A 15,659-nucleotide genomic window follows, 5' to 3' on the forward strand; every position below is an offset into this window, starting at 1 on the left:
CCCCGCCCCGCCCGGCCGCTTTGTGCGGCAGCCGCGCTCCGCGCTCACGCTGCCCGCTCCGCTCCGCTCCGCTCCGGCCCGGCACCGCCCGGCACCGCCCGCAGCAGCGGCCCGGCGAGCTCAGGTGGGTCCGGTTCGACGGGGCCGGCGGGGAGGGGGCGGCGGGGCGGGGCGGGGCGGAGCGGAGCGGTGCGGGCCGCCCGGCCGCCGCTGTGCTGCCGCGGCGAGCCCGGCCCCGGGCGGCTCGGGGGCGCTCGGCTCGGGGGTCCGGGTACCGGGGCATCGCCCCGGGCCGGAGCGGGGCCCCGGGGCATCGCCCCGCGCCGCGGGCCGCCCGCATCCCCGGCCCTGGCGGCTGCCATGGCAACGCCGGGTACCGTGGGCTCCTCATCCCGCCGTTGCCTGGCTACCGGCCCCCCCGTGCGGGAAGGGTGCCCCAGCCGTCCCCACCCGAGACCCCCGCGGGCCGGCCTCGGGCGCGCCCGGCCTCCCGCGCTGCTCCCCGGCCGCCCTGGGGCCGGGGGAGGGAACCCTCCTCTCCCAGCGTTTGGCAGCGTTCCGCCTTCTGTTGTTCAATATTTCGGTAACACCGTAGCGATGCGTAAACAGCCAAGCGCTTCCTCCCGGGCAGGCGGACGAGGGGAAGGGAAGAGCGTGTCTCTCGGGGGGTGCGGCGAACGCTTCCCGAAGAAGCAGATACCGGAGTCCGTGTGGTGGAACTCAGATCTTGCAGGAGGGTTTCTGCGGGAGGGCGAGTCACAGGTGGTTCGCGTAGACGTGAACGAGCTTTGCAGCACGAAAGAGCAGCTTCTCGGGAAAAGGCACCTGTGGATTAGGACTCGAAGCAGTCTCCTGCACCTGTTTTGGCAAGCCGGCGACGCTCCGAGGTGCTGTTGGCTCCCCTTGGGATTTTTAGTCCCCCTGGGTGGTTTCGCTCCCGTTTGAAAGGAAGACGAGCCCAGAGATTCCCTGCCCGCGCGCAGCAGGAGCGTGGCTCCGAGGCGGAGCGATGGGGAGCGCGTGCCGGGAAGCCGCCAGCCCGAAGCGCCGTCGCTGCAGAGCCAGGCCGCCTGTCAGAGCGCGCTCCTGGGCCTGCCGGGAATACCCCGCGCCTGCCAGGCGCGGGGCGCCTTCCTCGCCTCTCACGCTCGCCTTGGAATTTTAGCTGCCTCCTTGAAACTCAGCTGTTCGGCTAACGCGTCGCGGAGAGTCACGGCTTTGCCGGGAGTTTCGGCTTTGGTGTTGAGGACGATTCCCCAGCACAGCAAACCGGCAGCTTTGCGCCTGGCTGTTCCCCTGAGGTTGTCTTTCGGGCTCTTTGTGCGTTTCCAAAGCGTAAAGAGACCGAGCTCCGCGGCTGTCGCCTCGTCACGCTGCCCGAGCGCGGAGAAGGCACCGCTCGCACCGGGCAGCGCGGAGGCGTCCTGCCGAGGGGCTGTGCCGCCCAGCCGTCCCTCCTCGCGGCGTGTAGCCGCGGCGGTGCTGGCAGGGGCGGTGGCCGTGCGCGGTGGGGGTTTCTGCTTGCCTTGTGCTCGGCGGCGGTCGTGGCTGGTGGTAACAGCAAAGGAGAGAAAGGAGAAAACGTCCGCTCTTTGATGCTCTGCTGAACGTGGCAGTATTGTGGCACCCCAGGACGCAGGGAGCTCAAAACAGCTTCTCTCACCCCGCTATTTCAGCGTTTTCCGGTGACCTGGATTTCGCTCGCCACCAGGACCCGCCCGGCAACCTCTGCGTTGGCTGACCTGTTCGGCTCCCCTCGTGCCGGTGCCCGGCCGCGCCCCGCTCCGCGCGCAGAGCCCGCGGTCCGGCCGGCATGCGGCGAGGGCTGGGGAGCGCCGGCTGTGGCGGGGGACAGGACGGTTCCAGCAGGTGCGCTCTCTAGCTCACAGCACCCGGTTATCTGTTAAGCAAACGAGGAGAGAACAGGAGCAGCAGAGTCCTGACAGGAGGAGGTGGCGGCGGTTACTGCTTCCCCGGAGCCGAGGGCTGGGTTCTCTGCCTGCCCTCCCAGAGCCAGCGCTGCCGGGCGGCCCATAGCTCGGCAACCATTGTGCTGGAGGTTTGCCTCAAATGAAGGGCTAGCCTCGCTGTTTCACGCCTGCTGCTTCTCGTCTGGGGAAACGCGGATCGTCGGGGTGGGCCGGGGACTGCGCGTGAGCCAGATGTGGCCAGGCAGCTTTGGCGAAGGCTCCTTGATGTTTTGGGGCCCGAGGCTGGAAGAAGCCCTGCAGGAGGCAGGTTTAATGCTGGGGTACAGGCGAGGGATGCAGCAGAGGGTGCGCTCAGAGCCTCGCTTAGCCGTGGTCAGCGATTCCCTGCGATCGCGTCTTCTGGCAGGCATCGACCCGGTCAGGGCTGGTCCGGGGGGTCCGTGTGTGAGTCTCGTTCAGCAGAAGCAGGGCTGAAGTTTGGGTTCCTGGGGCTCCTGGAGAGGGTTTCCTTTGAATACCCTCTGCTTTGGGGAGATACCCCAAACCTGATCTCCTATGCCGTCAGCCTTTGAATTGGCACCAAAACTGGGAAGTGCCGTCCGTGCCAGAACGGCGAGGGCTGGAAATCTCTCCTTCTCTCTCGTTCAGGAACAGGAGGCACAACAACAGGCACATTAGTAGCCAGATTGATGCTGACGTGAAATGGCAGAAGAGCACATCTATGCGTAGCTGGAAACATCCATTCACACGTGCACGCTCTTAAAAGCTCCGGGCAACTGAGCGCTGCTGTCGCGGTCTTGGGGGCTCTGCACAGAAACTGGAGATTTTAACTAGGTCTGATCGTCAGGAGATGCCCCGAGGACTCCTGACGGAAGGAGGAGGCTGCCCAACGTTATGCTGTGATGGCTGAGATTTGGCAGGGCTGATCTATGCAAAGCCAACGAAAAGTAAAACGGGACTTTGAGGTTCAACGCCGCTACAAATTTACCTGCCTTGTTCTGGCGTGATTTGCCATGCAGTGGAGAGCTCCTCAGTGGGCAGGAGGGACTGGGGCTGTCTGCCCAGATTTCCCCCCGTTCCTCTCTCTCACACGCGCCCCGTGCATGCCCACACGCTAACCCAGTGACACGCAGAATCGCAGGGAGGGATTACCCAGAAGCAGGAGGCTGAGGGAGAGCCGTGACCGTGCCTTGCATGGAGCGAAGCATGTTGGCTACGAGCTTGGCAGGGCGGCAGCAGGGCAGTGAATCATCCAGCCGGCTCTGGTGCCTGTGAGCTGCGCCCGCGTGGGCACGGGTGGCTCCCAGCTCCGGCTGCCCGAAGCCCGGGCACAGCGTGGGGAGGGAGCGGCGAGCGTGGCCCTGGCGCCGCTGCCCAGCCCTGACTCAGGCCCACGCTGGCGAGCCGCAGCCCCTGCGCGGGAGCAGCCCGGCACGGCGTCTCTGCCGGCTGCGCTGGGCAGGATGGGAGCGAGCCCCAGCCGGGTGCCGCCTGCCCTGAGGTGCCGATCCGGGGGCTGCCAGCCCCGGCTGGTGGCCATAGGGGCCAGGCTGCGCCGAGGGGGCAGCCGCGGCTGCGCTGGCTCCTCTGGCCCCAGTGCCGGGGCCGAGATGCTCCAGGGCGGTGCTTTCCCGGGGCAGGGAGGGCATCCCCGGGCTGAGGGCCCTGCCAGCGTGCAGGGGCGAGGGCGGCTGCGTGGGCACCGCCTGCAAACCCTCACCACGGCGCAGGTCCGGCCCTGGCTGCCTCAGTGGCGCAGGGTTAATCCCGCAGCCTGGTCTCATCCCCGTCCTGGCAGAGAGGGGCTCCGCGAAAGCACAGGCAAGCCCCCAAACCCAAACAGAGAACTCCACGTACTTCCCTGGTCTGCGTCGTGGCCGAATGCCTGATATCCTCCTCCCGGCACCTGCTGTCGCGCAGCCGTGCGGATGGGGATGGGGGGTAAATGTTTGGGTTTCCCTCTTAAAACTGCAGATTGGGTGGAGGTGCGAGGGAAGGGGAGCCTGGGTCCCCTGCCCCGCTTCCTCTGCTGCTCTGCCGCTCTCCGCGTTAAGGCAGATCTTGCAGTTTCAACAGGAAAAAAACATGTTTTGATTAAAGCCGTGTGCAAAGTGCGCCGTGCTCCCCGTTCCCCGTGGTTTGCAGGGGTGCGTGGCTGCTCGGTTTGGGCACCGCGAACTTCGTGCCGCTGCTGGGGAAAAACCAGGGAGATTTCTGCCCAGCCGCGCCGGGCGGGCGAGGAGCGGGCTGTGCCCGCGGGGCTCCGTCGCTCATCGGGCAGCTGCTGGTTTTCCCCTGCCTTTGTGCGGAGGCGCAGCTGGATTCCGCGTGAACGGAGGGCAGGGAACGGCGCCTTCGTGCCTTGAACGCTGCGGTCTGAAGGTGCAAGCAGGGAAAACGGCAAAGCCTGTGCAATGTTTGCTCTTCTCACTTTATTTCAGCTTCACGAAAAGGTGGGTGGGCCAGCTTGAAACAACCCAAAAAACCTGTGGCACTTCGCAAAGCATATGCTTCCTTGGAGGAGAGCTGGGCTCATTTGCACTCCAGAATGCTGTGTTTGTTTTTCTAGCGAGGACACCGCCAGTCCTCACGGCTAACTCGTGCGGAGAGAAGTTTCAGTGTGCGGAAGTGTGTGAATTTTGGGAACTGAGTTAGAAAAACAAAGAACATATGTCTGCTGAGTGCTTGGCTTGGCAAAAAAGTGAACTCTGCTGCACTAAATGCAAGGAGCCAAAAGCCGAGCGGAGGACTGGAACCAAGGGCTGTGGCTGAGCAGGGCCCCAGCGCTGGCCGGCTTCCTCGGGCGGCGGCGGGAGAGCGGGGAGCGAAGCCGGCGGCGGGTGCCGGAGCTGGGGGGTGTTCACTTCTGTTAGGGCTGGCAACGCACCCGGGCAGCCAGCAACGTGGCTCCTGTCTTTCCGCAGCCGCTCTGGGAACGTTGGCCTGCGTGTCGGACCCGCTTTAGCCTTGCAGGCAGGGCTGTAAAGCGCCATTCCAGGCGTCAGCGGGGGCGCCCCGAAACAGAAAAGGCGTGAGGGTGGATGCCGGGGCTGCCGGGTGCGGGGGGCAGCGAGCGCGGGGCTGCAGGCAGGAAAGCTCGGCCGCTGGGAGAGGGCTGCCACGCGCCTTGGCTGGGGCGGCGGGGCGCAGCGCAGCGACGGCTGCGAACGATGCAAAATTCCCGAGCCTGCGCTCCAGGGGATGTCGCCGAGCCGCTGCTACGATAGCAGTCCAATAACGGCAAAATGAACAGTAAAAATCTGATGAATGATTTGTTCAAAAAATAAAGGCATGGTTAGTATGCTATAACAGCCCGTTCGTGCCGTCCATCTAGCAACAGCGCGGGCGGTACTGCCTCTCCGTATGCACACACAGCACCCTTGTAGCGGGTAACGGCACTGGGTTTTGCGCTGGCAGCCTCAGCAGTAAATAGATAAAGGACGTGAGATAAAGGGCAGAGGAAAATGTGCGACTAGAATTTACTGTATCACCAGCTGTTGGGTTCTTTGTGTGCGTTTCTGAGACCTGGTAATTATCCAGAATTACGTGCCTCCTCAAACGAGGGGGCTTGGCTGGGCGCGGGGAGGCAGCGGCACGCTCCAGCGCGGCGTGGCAGCACAGCCCCGCGCTACACAATGGCAGCGGCAGCTGCAGGCAAGGGAAATTAAACCCTCCGGTGTTCAGATAAAACACGTTCGCTTCAAAACGACAAGGCATGGAAGGGGAGGGAAGGACGTGAATTACCATGGGACGCAACTTGTTACGATGAATAAATCGGGTTCTGGAAACGTGCTCCCCGCGTTCATGGGGCCGAGCGCGGGGCTGGAGGCTGCTTCCTCTGCAGGCGCGAGGGGAGCAGCCGTGGGGCGAAGCGCCGCGGGGGCCAGCTCTGGCAGGCCGGTGGGCACTGCTGAGCCCGCTCCGCGTGTGCCGTTTCTGGGCACCTTCACAGCAGAAGCTGGGATGAGGGGCCGCAGCAGGATATGGGGGACCCTGGTGCCGCGAGGAGCCGGCCTGGGGCAGCTCAGCTGCCCCCCCCTGTCGCTGGCGGCTGGGATGGAGGTTTTTCCACGCTGGGGATCTGCATCCATCAGCTAGCTGAATTCCTGCTGTCGAGGGCCCCTTTCTTATCAGCACTAATCCAGCACAGCAGCTGCAGCGGCTCTGTAGCGCTCGAGCGCTCGGTGCTATCAGCGCCGTGCAGGGCGCCCGATAACCCCCCTTCTGCGCCAGCAGCGAGCCCTCTTCGTGCTCCCACACCATGTATGGCCACCGAGCCCTGTCCTCGGGGCGCTTGGCGGCTGCCTGGCAGCAGCAGAACACAAACAAGCGGAGCCCTGCGGGCGGGCGGGCGAGCGAGCTGCGGGCGGCTGGGGAGGCAGTGCCCAACCTGCCTCTGCGCTCCCGAGCCCCCGGCTCGCTCCCGCGAAGGAGAGGCATCTGCCAAGCCCCCTGCTCCTGGCAAGAGGCGTCCCCCGCGCGCAGCCACCCACCAGGAAGGGGCGGCTGGGTGCGCAGCGCCCTGTGCCAGCTGGCAGGACGAAGGGCAGCTGCTCCCCCGACCCCTGCCTGTCCCCTCGGGAGGAGGAGAAGGGATGCTCGTGCCGGCCCCGCTCTGCTCGGGGCCGGTTAATAGGTACCGCGTGCGCTGGCAGGGCCCTCCCTTTGCAGAGCAGCGGTGCCTGGTGTTGGCTGGTCCCAGCAACAGGGGTGCCCATCCCAGACGGGTGCAGCAGCAGCTCGGGGCGTGGAGGTGTGCAGCCCCTGCCCGAGCTGGCGGGGTTACCCCCAGGCTGGCAGCCCTGGAGAAGGGTCTGTGCCCCGCACAGGGCAGCGTGTCGGTGCTTGTGAGGGGGCAGGGACAGGCTCAGCTGCGAGGGGGGACCGCGGGGTATTTGGGGTCTCTCCTTGCTGCTGCAGGTGGGCGTGGGGAGCTGGGAGGGGCAGGTGCGGCCGCCAGCTCCTGTCCCACCAGGGCCACTGGCCTCGTTGTAGGAATGTGCTGTAATTGCTATGCTAATTGGGACAAATTAAAGCACGCTCTGGGTGAAGGGCGCAGCACTGACCTTGACGGAGAGATCACAGCCCTTGTGCTGGCCCCATTGCCTGCAGTGCAGCCTTGAGACTGCACCCAGATCCATGCCAGGAGCAGAGCCAGCGCTGCAGAGGTGGTTGAAAATATACCACAGAACCCCACAAAAAGCCTGTCCGTCTGTCTGCTCAAACCCTTCCCCTCCTTTGCGCCGGCGAGCCGCCATGTCTCCGTCGGGCTGGGCGCAGCTACGGCACCAGGTATCGTGGCCGAGCCCCAGGTGTTTCCCAGAGCCAGCGCCGTCGCGGTGCCCTCCATCAGCCGCCCGGGTGCTGAGCCCGCTTCTCCCCTCTCTCGCAGCGGCCATGGAGGCAGTGCTGATCTTCCTGTGCTCCCTGCTGGTGCCGGCGGCTGTGGCAGACGGTAGGCGCCAAGTGCTTCCCGTGTGCAGGAGGTGGCCGGGGCGTGGGAAAAGGCTGTGGGGCCCCGGAGGACAGCCGCCCCTCCGATCCAGGGGGGGGCTGGAGCGAGGCGGGGGGCAGCAGCCCTGGGAGCCCGCAGCCCCAGCGGGGTCCCTGCCCCAGCGGCGGGGCGGGGGGGGCTTGCAGGGGCTGGGCCAGAAGGCTTGCTCACCTCGCACCCCTTGTCTGCTTATTTCCAGTGGCCACCCAGGAGAAGGAGGAAGACCCCTTTAACTATGGTGAGCCTCGCCGTGCACGGGGATGGGTGTGCTGGCAGGGACGTGTGCGCCTGTGCGATGGGGAGCAAAAGAGGCTGCCCCCTTCCCTGAGCCCGGCAGGAACGAGCCCCTGTGTCTTCTCCCCCAGATTACCAGAGCCTGAGGATCGGGGGGCTGGTGTTTGCCGTGGTCCTGTTCACCGTCGGCATTCTCCTCATACTCAGTAAGTTGGGGACCAGGCGGGTGCTGGGCGTGCGGGCGCCGGTCTCACGGGGGGTGGCTGGCGGGAAAGGCCGTGGCCCGTTCCCGCTTTGGCCACGCTCACGGTGTTTCTCTCCCCTTGCAGGCAGGAGGTGCAGGTGCAGTTTCAACCAGAAGCCCAGGTGAGTGAGGGCAGCATCTCCCTTGCAGAGCCTCTCTGCCCCGTGCTCAGCCCTTCCCGGGCTCCCTCCCGCAGCTGGCGGCGTGGCTGCGCTCTCTGAGCATCCCTTTTGGGCGCCTGGTGCCCAAAGCAGAGGGATGCTCTGCTGCAGAGCTCCTGTGCCCGCTCCCAGGGCACCTTCCTCGGCGTGCCCCTGCGCTGTCGGGCATCCCACCCCCTGGGACGGGGTGCAGGTCCCAGCCGCTCTCACGGTGCACCTCTTCTTGCAGAGCTCCAGGGGACGAGGAGGCTCAGGCTGAGAACCTGATCACCTCAAACGGTAAGGTCGCCTGTCCCGCGCCACGCGTGCTCTCCCACCGTTTCTGCGTTGCGCTCGCCTGCCTGCGGAGCCCGCAGCTCTGGGCGGGCGCTGCAAACCGCTCTGCTCTTCCCTTTGCAGCAACGGGAGCACAGAAAGCAGAGAACTGAACGAGAGCCGTGTGGTGAGTCCCAGGGCTGCCGCGGCCCGGCCCCGGCCAGCGTGGGTGGTGGCACCAGGGCTGTCACGGCCTCGGTGCTGGGAAGGAACGGGGAGGCAGCCGGGGCTGTGTAGGGGGGCGACTGCGGGGCTCCGAGTAGACCAGTCTGCTGGGACTGGGCAGCTCCACGTCCCCAGCACGGTGCAGGAGCGAGCACTGGTAGGGGCTGCGACAGGGAAACGTGCAGTGCTGGCAAGGTCCCGGGTGTCCCGTGCTCGGCAAGCCCCAGGCAGCCCAGCAGAAAAAGGAAGCGTCTCTCCGGATTTTCCCTTGCGTTGCGTTTCCTTTCCTTGCGCTCCTCCGCCCCAAAGTGGTTTTATTTTTAGGGCCTCTAGAGAGCGGAGCGCGAGTCCCCCGGGGCATCTCGCTCCTCGCCTGCGGAGCTCCCCCGAGCTCCTGGGCTGTGGCCCGCTCTGGGAGAGGGGCGAAGCCTGGAGCCCGTGCCAGCGGGAGCACGTTTGTGCTGCGGGTGGACGAGCCGCGCAGGGAAAGGCAGCGGCACCGCTCCCGGCCTGACTCGCTGCTCTCCTTCCCGCGCAGACCCGGAGGCCCCAGGACAGATGCTCGGACCGCAGATGCCAGTGGCCTGCGAGGAAACTGAAACCGCAGCAATGGGTCCCTCTAAGGAGATGCGAAGCTGCCCTGTCTGTGTTACCCTCTGTACTCCAGCACCGGTTCTGTTTACTAACCCGACTAAACTCCGCTCACCGTCCTCTCTGCCTCCAGTGGCGTGTAACGTTGATGTGAGGTGATCATTACCTCTAGGGCTAGTTGTTGCTGATGTTGTAATAGTGACTTTCTCTTTACCTTTCTCGTGCTGTGGTTGTGATTCCGGCTGCGTACGACTGGCAGGCGCTGCCCCCCAAGCCCGGGAAGGGGAGCCGCGGGGCAGGCCGGCGCGGGCTGCGGTGCACGGGGCCCGCTGCAGCCCTGGCGGAGCCCTGCATCCCCCCCTTCCCCGCGCCCGCAGCCGGAGGCTCGTGCTTCACCCCGGCTGCCTTTGGGCAGGGCTCGGGGACCAGTCCCGTGGCGTTTCGGGGGCCTGCCCAGCGTGACTCTGGACCGCGCGGTGCCGTTTCAGCAATAATCCGCGCACCCCCAGCCCAAAGGCAGCCGCGGTGGGGGCGAGTCAGGCGGGGTGCCCTAGCTGGTGGCACCTGGGTGCTGGATTTAAGGCTGAAGGGAGCTCCCCCTCCTCGCCGGCTCGGTGCTCCCCATTTGTGTCCTTGGCTGAAACCAAGCCGTCTGTGTGGGATGCCGTTGTAAACGTGAGGAAATGCTGTGGTGGCAGAGAAGCCCGTGAAATCCCCCAGCACGGTGACACTGTGAAAGAGGACGGCTGCGCAGCAGTGACCCTGCTAACCCGCACAAAGCAGCTCCTCGCCAACGCTCTGCCTGCCCGCGAGACGGAGGCGGGCAGGTTAAACAGTCTCTGAGGGCTAAAGAGAAACGCGGACTGAAACAAAGATCCTGTCCTTGCTTGTCTCCGGCGGGGAAGGGGCGGCGGTGTTTCCTCCTGGTGCTCCCTGCCCTTCCTGCTGCCTTGTTGCTCCCTGTGCCGTGGTCCGGCGGTTGCGTGTCATCGGCCTCCCGGTGCCAACTGCCCCTTCTCCCCGCGGAGCAGCAGTGAGCGATGCTCGGGGGCTTTCCACAGCGGCGACGCGCCGGCTCCCGAGTGTCACCTTGTGTCCACTCGTGGGTCGGAGGCAAAGCGGGGAGTCTGGCCCCTTCCCCAAGCCCATGGGCATGCAAAACCGTGGCCTCGGCTGGGGTTGGGGACTGCCGGCTTGGTCGTGGGTGCTTGCCAAGGCAGGGTGGATCCCCAGGGCTGCAGTGAAACACGTCAGACTGCCGTCCGCTTGCCGGGAAGAGGTTCTTGTCCTGCAGGATGGTTTTGTGAGGGGTTTCTGCTATGCCTACCCACCGCGGTGGTCCTGCCTCCCGCGTGAGCTGTGGCCCTGCGCGCTTTGCATCCCTTGGTGGCGTTGGGAAGCACGCTCTGTCCCACCTGCGCGAGGCAGAGGGACCGTGTCTCCGGTACCCCGTCCCTTCCCCTCCCTGTGGCCATTGCGGAGAGCTCCGCTCGCCTCCTGCCTCCGCGCTGCTCCGCAGCCTCGGGCAGAGCAGGCCCCGCGCAGCCCAGCCCCAGCGTCAGCTGTGTCCGTGTCCCGCGTCGCGGTGCCCGTGGTGTCTGTAGTGTGCCGTCGGTGTTAACACGAAACAAAGAAATCCCTGTGGCGTGTAGAAATGGCAAAATCCTGACTGTTGTAAAATAAACTGAGCTATTGTGTTTCCTTTTAAATAGGCGAGTGTGCTGCTGTGGTAAAGGACTGGTGTGTTCTGTACTGTGACCTAAGGGAGGAAAGGAATAAAATATCCTTTCTATCGGTGCCTGGCTGTGTCGTCTCAAGGGCCGTGGCGTTCCCAGGGCTCGGGGGAAAGGCTGCGGGGAGCGGGACAGGGGCCGAGGGCTCCAGCTCTGCCGGGGAGGCTGGCTGGGCGAGCCGGCGGGCAGCTTCCCACGCTGTTCCTCTGCGCCGGCAGCCAGGCTGGGGCGCAGGGGGGCAGTGGCAGCATGCCCCCCGGCCGGCACAGACGGGCTTTGTGCTAGCCCCCTCCCTGCCGTGCTCTTTTCTGCAGCCGGCAGCAGTTTCAACAATAGCCAGAGACCGTGTGAAGGGAGCGCGTGAGCAGCGAGCCCGGCTGCGCAGCCCCGGGGGACGCGGGCACAGAGCCCCCTTGTCCCTCGGCCTTTTGGGAGGTTTTGTGTTGCGGCCACTGGCGCGCCGATCCAGGGGGATGCTGAGCACCGCCTCGGCTCCATGGCAGCAGGACGGCCCCGCGCACCACCCTCCCAGGGCTCGGCTTCACCCCGCGGCGCCGGAGCTGAGGTGCCACGGGCTCCAGGCGCCCGCGCTCCTCAGCCGGGGCTGAGCCCCGGGCGTGGCAGGGGGAGCGCTGCTTTGGGCCGGCTCCCCCGGCCGCCGCAGCTAATGGGCTTGGGCGCGTGACTCCCGCTCGCTGATTGCGAGATCAGAGCGAACTGGATTGAGCAGCCCGCCCGGCAGCTGGCCTCGCCGGCCAGGGCTGGCACAGCCCCAAGGGGTGCCGTATCCTGGTACCCGCCGCCGGCCCGGGGTGCGCCACGGACATCGCCAGCCCGGGTTGCTGCAGGGCCCCCCAGGACGGCTCGATGCTGGGCTGGGAGGAACCGACCTGGCCGTTGCGGGGACTTGTGGCGCCAGGCTGCGGGGACGAGGCACGGTGCCCGCTTCTCTCTAGCGAAAGGCAGCCGCAGCCTGTACCCGAGCCCGTCCCTCTGCCCCCCGCCTCGGGCTCGCCTCCGCAGCGGGAGGTGAAGCCCAGTTGGCCTGACGTTTGGAAAGCGAGGGAGGGCGTGCCAGCCCCTCCCGGCTGGGACAGGGACGCCCGCGGCTCGGGGGTGCCCAGCCCTCCCTGCCAGCTGGCACGGTGGGTGCGCACCCTGCCCTCCCCTCCCGGGCCTCCTTCCCAAAGGCGGGTGGGAGCCCTGCGCCTCCCCTCGTGACTGCGATAAACATTACACCGAGGCCGTTAATGTTTAATGAGCTTTGTCTCCCAATTAATGCACTTTCCCGTGGGCGCCCGCTCCCAGAGCGAGACGCCCGCCGGACGACACGCCGACACGATGGGTGACGGTAAGGGCGCTGCGGGGAGCGGGGCGGGCGGCAGGCGGCCGCGGCCAGCGCCCTGCTCGGCCCAGCCGAGAGGGGCTTCCCCGGGGGGGCGGGCGCCTGCACGGGGGCATCGCCGCAGGAGGCGCAGGGCTGGGCCCTCGGGCCAGGCGGGAGCCTGCGTGGGAGAAGCTCTCGCGGAGGATTCGGGGGAGATGTGGGGGTGCGTCCCCAGAGCTCTGCAGCCCGCTGGTGCATCGCTGCCGGCTGGCGTTCGGCTTCTCAGGGGGATTTCTCCTTCCAAACGGCTCCTGGCAGAGCGACGTGCAGTCAGGTAAGGTGGCTCGGGCGGTGACACAGCCATCAGACGGATGAGTCCGCCGGTGCGGAGGGAGGCTGCCGGGACGCACCCCGGTGCCAGGGGCCAGCTGGAGGGGTTGGTCAGTGCTCTGTGCCGCCGGAGCAGAGCCGTCGCTGCCCCGCTGAGCCTTGTGGGCAGCGGCGCTTCCCGAGGGCACCGCCAAGGCTGCTCGGCCAGCGCTGCGGCCTTGGCAAATAGCAACCGGCTGCTGCAAACAGTCGAGCCGGGCCCCTGTCTGCAGCTTCACCTGCAGCTCGAGGGCGTTCCCCTCGTCCTCCGAATGCATCCTGCAAATGCACCGTGAACTTTAAACTTCCTCAGGTGCAAACCAGGAATTTGGGAATTCTTCACTGGCTCGGCTGCATCTTAAGGAAATCAGAGCATCTTAAGGAAATCAGAGCATCTTAAGGAAATCAGAGCACTCTTGCTTGCAGTCCTCATTCCTGATCTTTCCCACCTCGCCTCCCCGTCCGGGCGCCCACTGCGAGCCCAGGCCCTGGCTCTCACTTGGGTTTCTCCTCTTTTCCAGAGCAAGCGCCCGAGCAGGGCCTGGACAGGTTCAGCTACGGTGAGTGCGTGCCCCGAGCAGCCCGGGGGCTGCGGGCAGCGGGACGGGCAGCCCGCTCCCACACCTGCCCGTGGGCTCTCGCTGCAGGCTCGGCCCCGCACCTCGGCCGAGCTGACGCCCGCTCCGCTCTCCTCCTCCCCAGACTATGAGACCATCCGCAACGGGGGGCTGATCTTCGCCGTCGTAGCCTTTGTCATCGGGCTCCTCATCATCCTCAGTAAGTGGCTCGGGTGGGCTGGACACCCCCCTCGGCTCTGTTCCCCTGGGCGCGGCCCCTGCTCGGCTCACCTCCCTCCTCGCCCCAGCCGGCTGCCGGGGTGGGGGCCGCCGACCCTGCCCGGCCACGCGAGGGCTGGGCATCGCCCGCAGCCGGGGCCGCCTGGGAAATTTCCGTCTAGGCGAGCTCCCAGCAGAAAGGGAGTCGGGAAGGCGACCACATAAATATTTAGCGTTTCCCTGCCAGCGTCAAGGCTTCAGAGGGAAGGTCACTAATTAAAAATAGCAGAGAAAACTCTGACATTTCCAGAGTGAGACGCCAGCTTTCCCAGAGCCCTCAGACCCCGGCAGCTTCCAGAGAGACGGTGCCAAGCGTGCAGGGCACCCTGTGAACCCGTCCACGCGTACAGGCGCTGCCGTCCTCGCTCTGCGGGGCCGGCCGCAGCATCGCAGCTGCACGCAGCGACATTGCACAGCTGTTTTAGGGAGAAAGATAAGAAAACCACCGGCGTTTGCAGCCGCGGGTGCAGCCTGGGGAGAAAGACAAGCAGCCGAGCGGGGTCTCGTGGCTGCCGCTTTGCTGCGCGGCGCCGGGGGCCGCAGCTTTGGGGGCCGGGGTGGTGCAGGGGGGCTGGCCAGGCAGCGCAGCTGAGCCGGGCACGGGGAGGCAGCACGTGGGGTCGGGGTCTCCCCATGCCGGTGGGAGCCGTGCAGGAGGCCGGCCCCAGCGCAGAGGCAGGGGTGCTCGGGGCTTCCCGCAGGAGCCAAACCCGGTGGTCCCTGCTGAGGGGACAAGGCTCGCGGAGCAGGACTGCTTCGTCGGAGCGGAGAGGGGCGGCTGAGAGGGGGCGGGGGGGACGGCTCCAGCTGCAAGAGGCCTCAGTTGCTCCTCTTGCCCCCAGGCCAGCGGTTCCACTGCGGAGGGAAGAAGAAGAGGAGGTGGGTATTGCATGGTTTTAAGGCAGCCTCGTCTCTCCTCCCCGTCCTAGTCCTGCCAGCCGAAAGGGCTGGGTTCTCGGCTCGTACTCCCTCCCGTCCCAGCCACGCTGCCCAGCGTTAACACGTCTCCCCTTGCTTTTCGCTCCACAGACAAGGGAACGAGGAAGACCTGTAGCCTCAGGTAGGTTGCGGGAGGATGCGCCCAGCCGGCAGCCAGGCTCCCCGGGTCTGCCTGGGCCGGGCAGCGATGCTTCGAGGCACCCGTGCTTCAGGGGAGTACCTATGCGGGGTTTGTCTCGGGAGGAGAGGAGCTAGGACACGCTGACCTCTGTGGCCGTGTAACCCTCCCACTTTGTCCGGTTTCAGAGCTGCCACGCTGCCGTGGAAGCGGAGCTTCATCCAAAGCAGAGAAGTCCTTGCCAAGGGCCACCCCTTGCCCCGCACCAGTGGATTCATTACCCTGCTCCCCCCCGGCGAGGCCAGCATGCAAATTGCCCTCATGTTTTCCCCTCTGTTAGATCCAGCAAGAGTTTCTTGGCTAATAAAGTTCAAGCTGAGAGAGGTTAAACTTTGCGCCCGAGGCATTCAAACTGCCCACTCTCCTGGCCGGCCACCAATGACTTTTCTGCCCTGCGGACATCTTCCAACACAGAGCCAGGAGAGCTTTCCGCTGGCTCCTCCGCACACCCGTGGCAGGAGCAGCGGGCGTCTCCGTTCCTGCAGCAAAGCCCGGCGACAGCGACCGCTGGGAGCCGGCCCGACACGGACATCTAGCGACCGGCCGGGCAACCCCGCTGGCGGCTCTGCTGGTCCCCGGCTGCCCACCCCGGCACCCTCGGCCCCGTCCCCTGCCCCGAGCCGCCCTGAACACGCAGGGACGTGGGAGCGGCGGGGCAGGGGCCACGGGGAGCTCGCCTCCCCCTTCGGCGGGTCGCGGGGATGCCTGGCCGGGGAGGTGTTGGGCGAGGGACAGCTTGCGGTTCCCCGCTGGCACCCCGCGCTCCCGCGGGAGTGGGGATGGTCTCTGGGGGCTCTTGCCCAGCTCGGGGGTTTCCCCTCTTTGGCTGGAGCCCCACCATCCTGGTGCTGCTGGGGAGGAGAAACCGGCTCGCCTGGTCCCTTTGGGCCTCAACTGAGGTCAGACGTTGACAGTAAAATAGGACTAGATGGGGCAAGGTTATTAGGCAAAAACCCATGCAATTTGTCTAATCTGAGGTGCTTATTTAACACGGTAAGGGGATTATTTTGAAATATAAGTAAGTTTGACTTGACAGTGACCCACTAATAAAGACTCGTTGCACGTTTGCACAGCTCGAACGGCAACCCGAGTCCTTCGGCGGCGGAAGAAAAGCACCTTTTAACAGCGTGGGCAAGCTGAAG

The 15,659-nt window shown here is 65.9% G+C and overlaps 2 protein-coding genes across 8 annotated transcripts in view; both read left to right on the forward strand.

Annotated features, from left to right (window-relative positions):
* The window catches only part of FXYD6 (FXYD domain containing ion transport regulator 6), a 23,124-nt gene continuing 7,465 nt past the window's right edge, over window positions 1-15,659 (forward strand). For 2 of the 7 annotated variants that reach the window (XR_015706108.1, XM_087763568.1), the window contains exons 1-7: window positions 6,574-7,223; window positions 7,324-7,386; window positions 7,625-7,663; window positions 7,791-7,865; window positions 7,989-8,025; window positions 8,294-8,343; window positions 8,464-8,506. Coding sequence is in view for 6 of the 7 variants with exons in the window: in XM_087763568.1 (XP_087619694.1) it covers window positions 7,329-7,386; window positions 7,625-7,663; window positions 7,791-7,865; window positions 7,989-8,025; window positions 8,294-8,343; window positions 8,464-8,492 (288 nt within the window). In the remaining variant the exon portion in view is untranslated. The other 5 variants (XM_087763564.1, XM_087763567.1, XM_087763566.1 and 2 more) reach the window with 5 other exon arrangements.
* Window positions 11,072-14,847, forward strand: FXYD2 (FXYD domain containing ion transport regulator 2). Its single transcript, XM_087763569.1, has 6 exons — window positions 11,072-12,219; window positions 13,086-13,124; window positions 13,267-13,341; window positions 14,243-14,279; window positions 14,430-14,460; window positions 14,646-14,847. The coding sequence occupies exons 1-5, from the start codon at window positions 12,126-12,128 to the stop codon at window positions 14,452-14,454; spliced, it is 270 nt and encodes an 89-aa protein (XP_087619695.1). The 5' UTR covers window positions 11,072-12,125; the 3' UTR covers window positions 14,455-14,460; window positions 14,646-14,847.

The sequence above is a fragment of the Nipponia nippon genome, unplaced genomic scaffold, assembly GCF_047370975.1.
Source record: "Nipponia nippon isolate SJK-2023a ecotype South Korea unplaced genomic scaffold, ASM4737097v1 scaffold_28, whole genome shotgun sequence".
In the NCBI taxonomy this organism is placed as follows: Eukaryota; Metazoa; Chordata; class Aves; order Pelecaniformes; family Threskiornithidae; genus Nipponia; species Nipponia nippon.

Coding starts and splice junctions, on each gene's coding strand:
- FXYD2 (XM_087763569.1), top strand. CDS start 12,126: ATGAGCTTTGTCTCCCAATTAATGCACTTTCCCGTGGGCGCCCGCTCC. Junction 12,220..13,085: donor CGCCGACACGATGGGTGACG/GTAAGGGCGCTG, acceptor CCTCTTTTCCAG/AGCAAGCGCCCGAGCAGGGC. Junction 13,125..13,266: donor CCTGGACAGGTTCAGCTACG/GTGAGTGCGTGC, acceptor CCTCCTCCCCAG/ACTATGAGACCATCCGCAAC.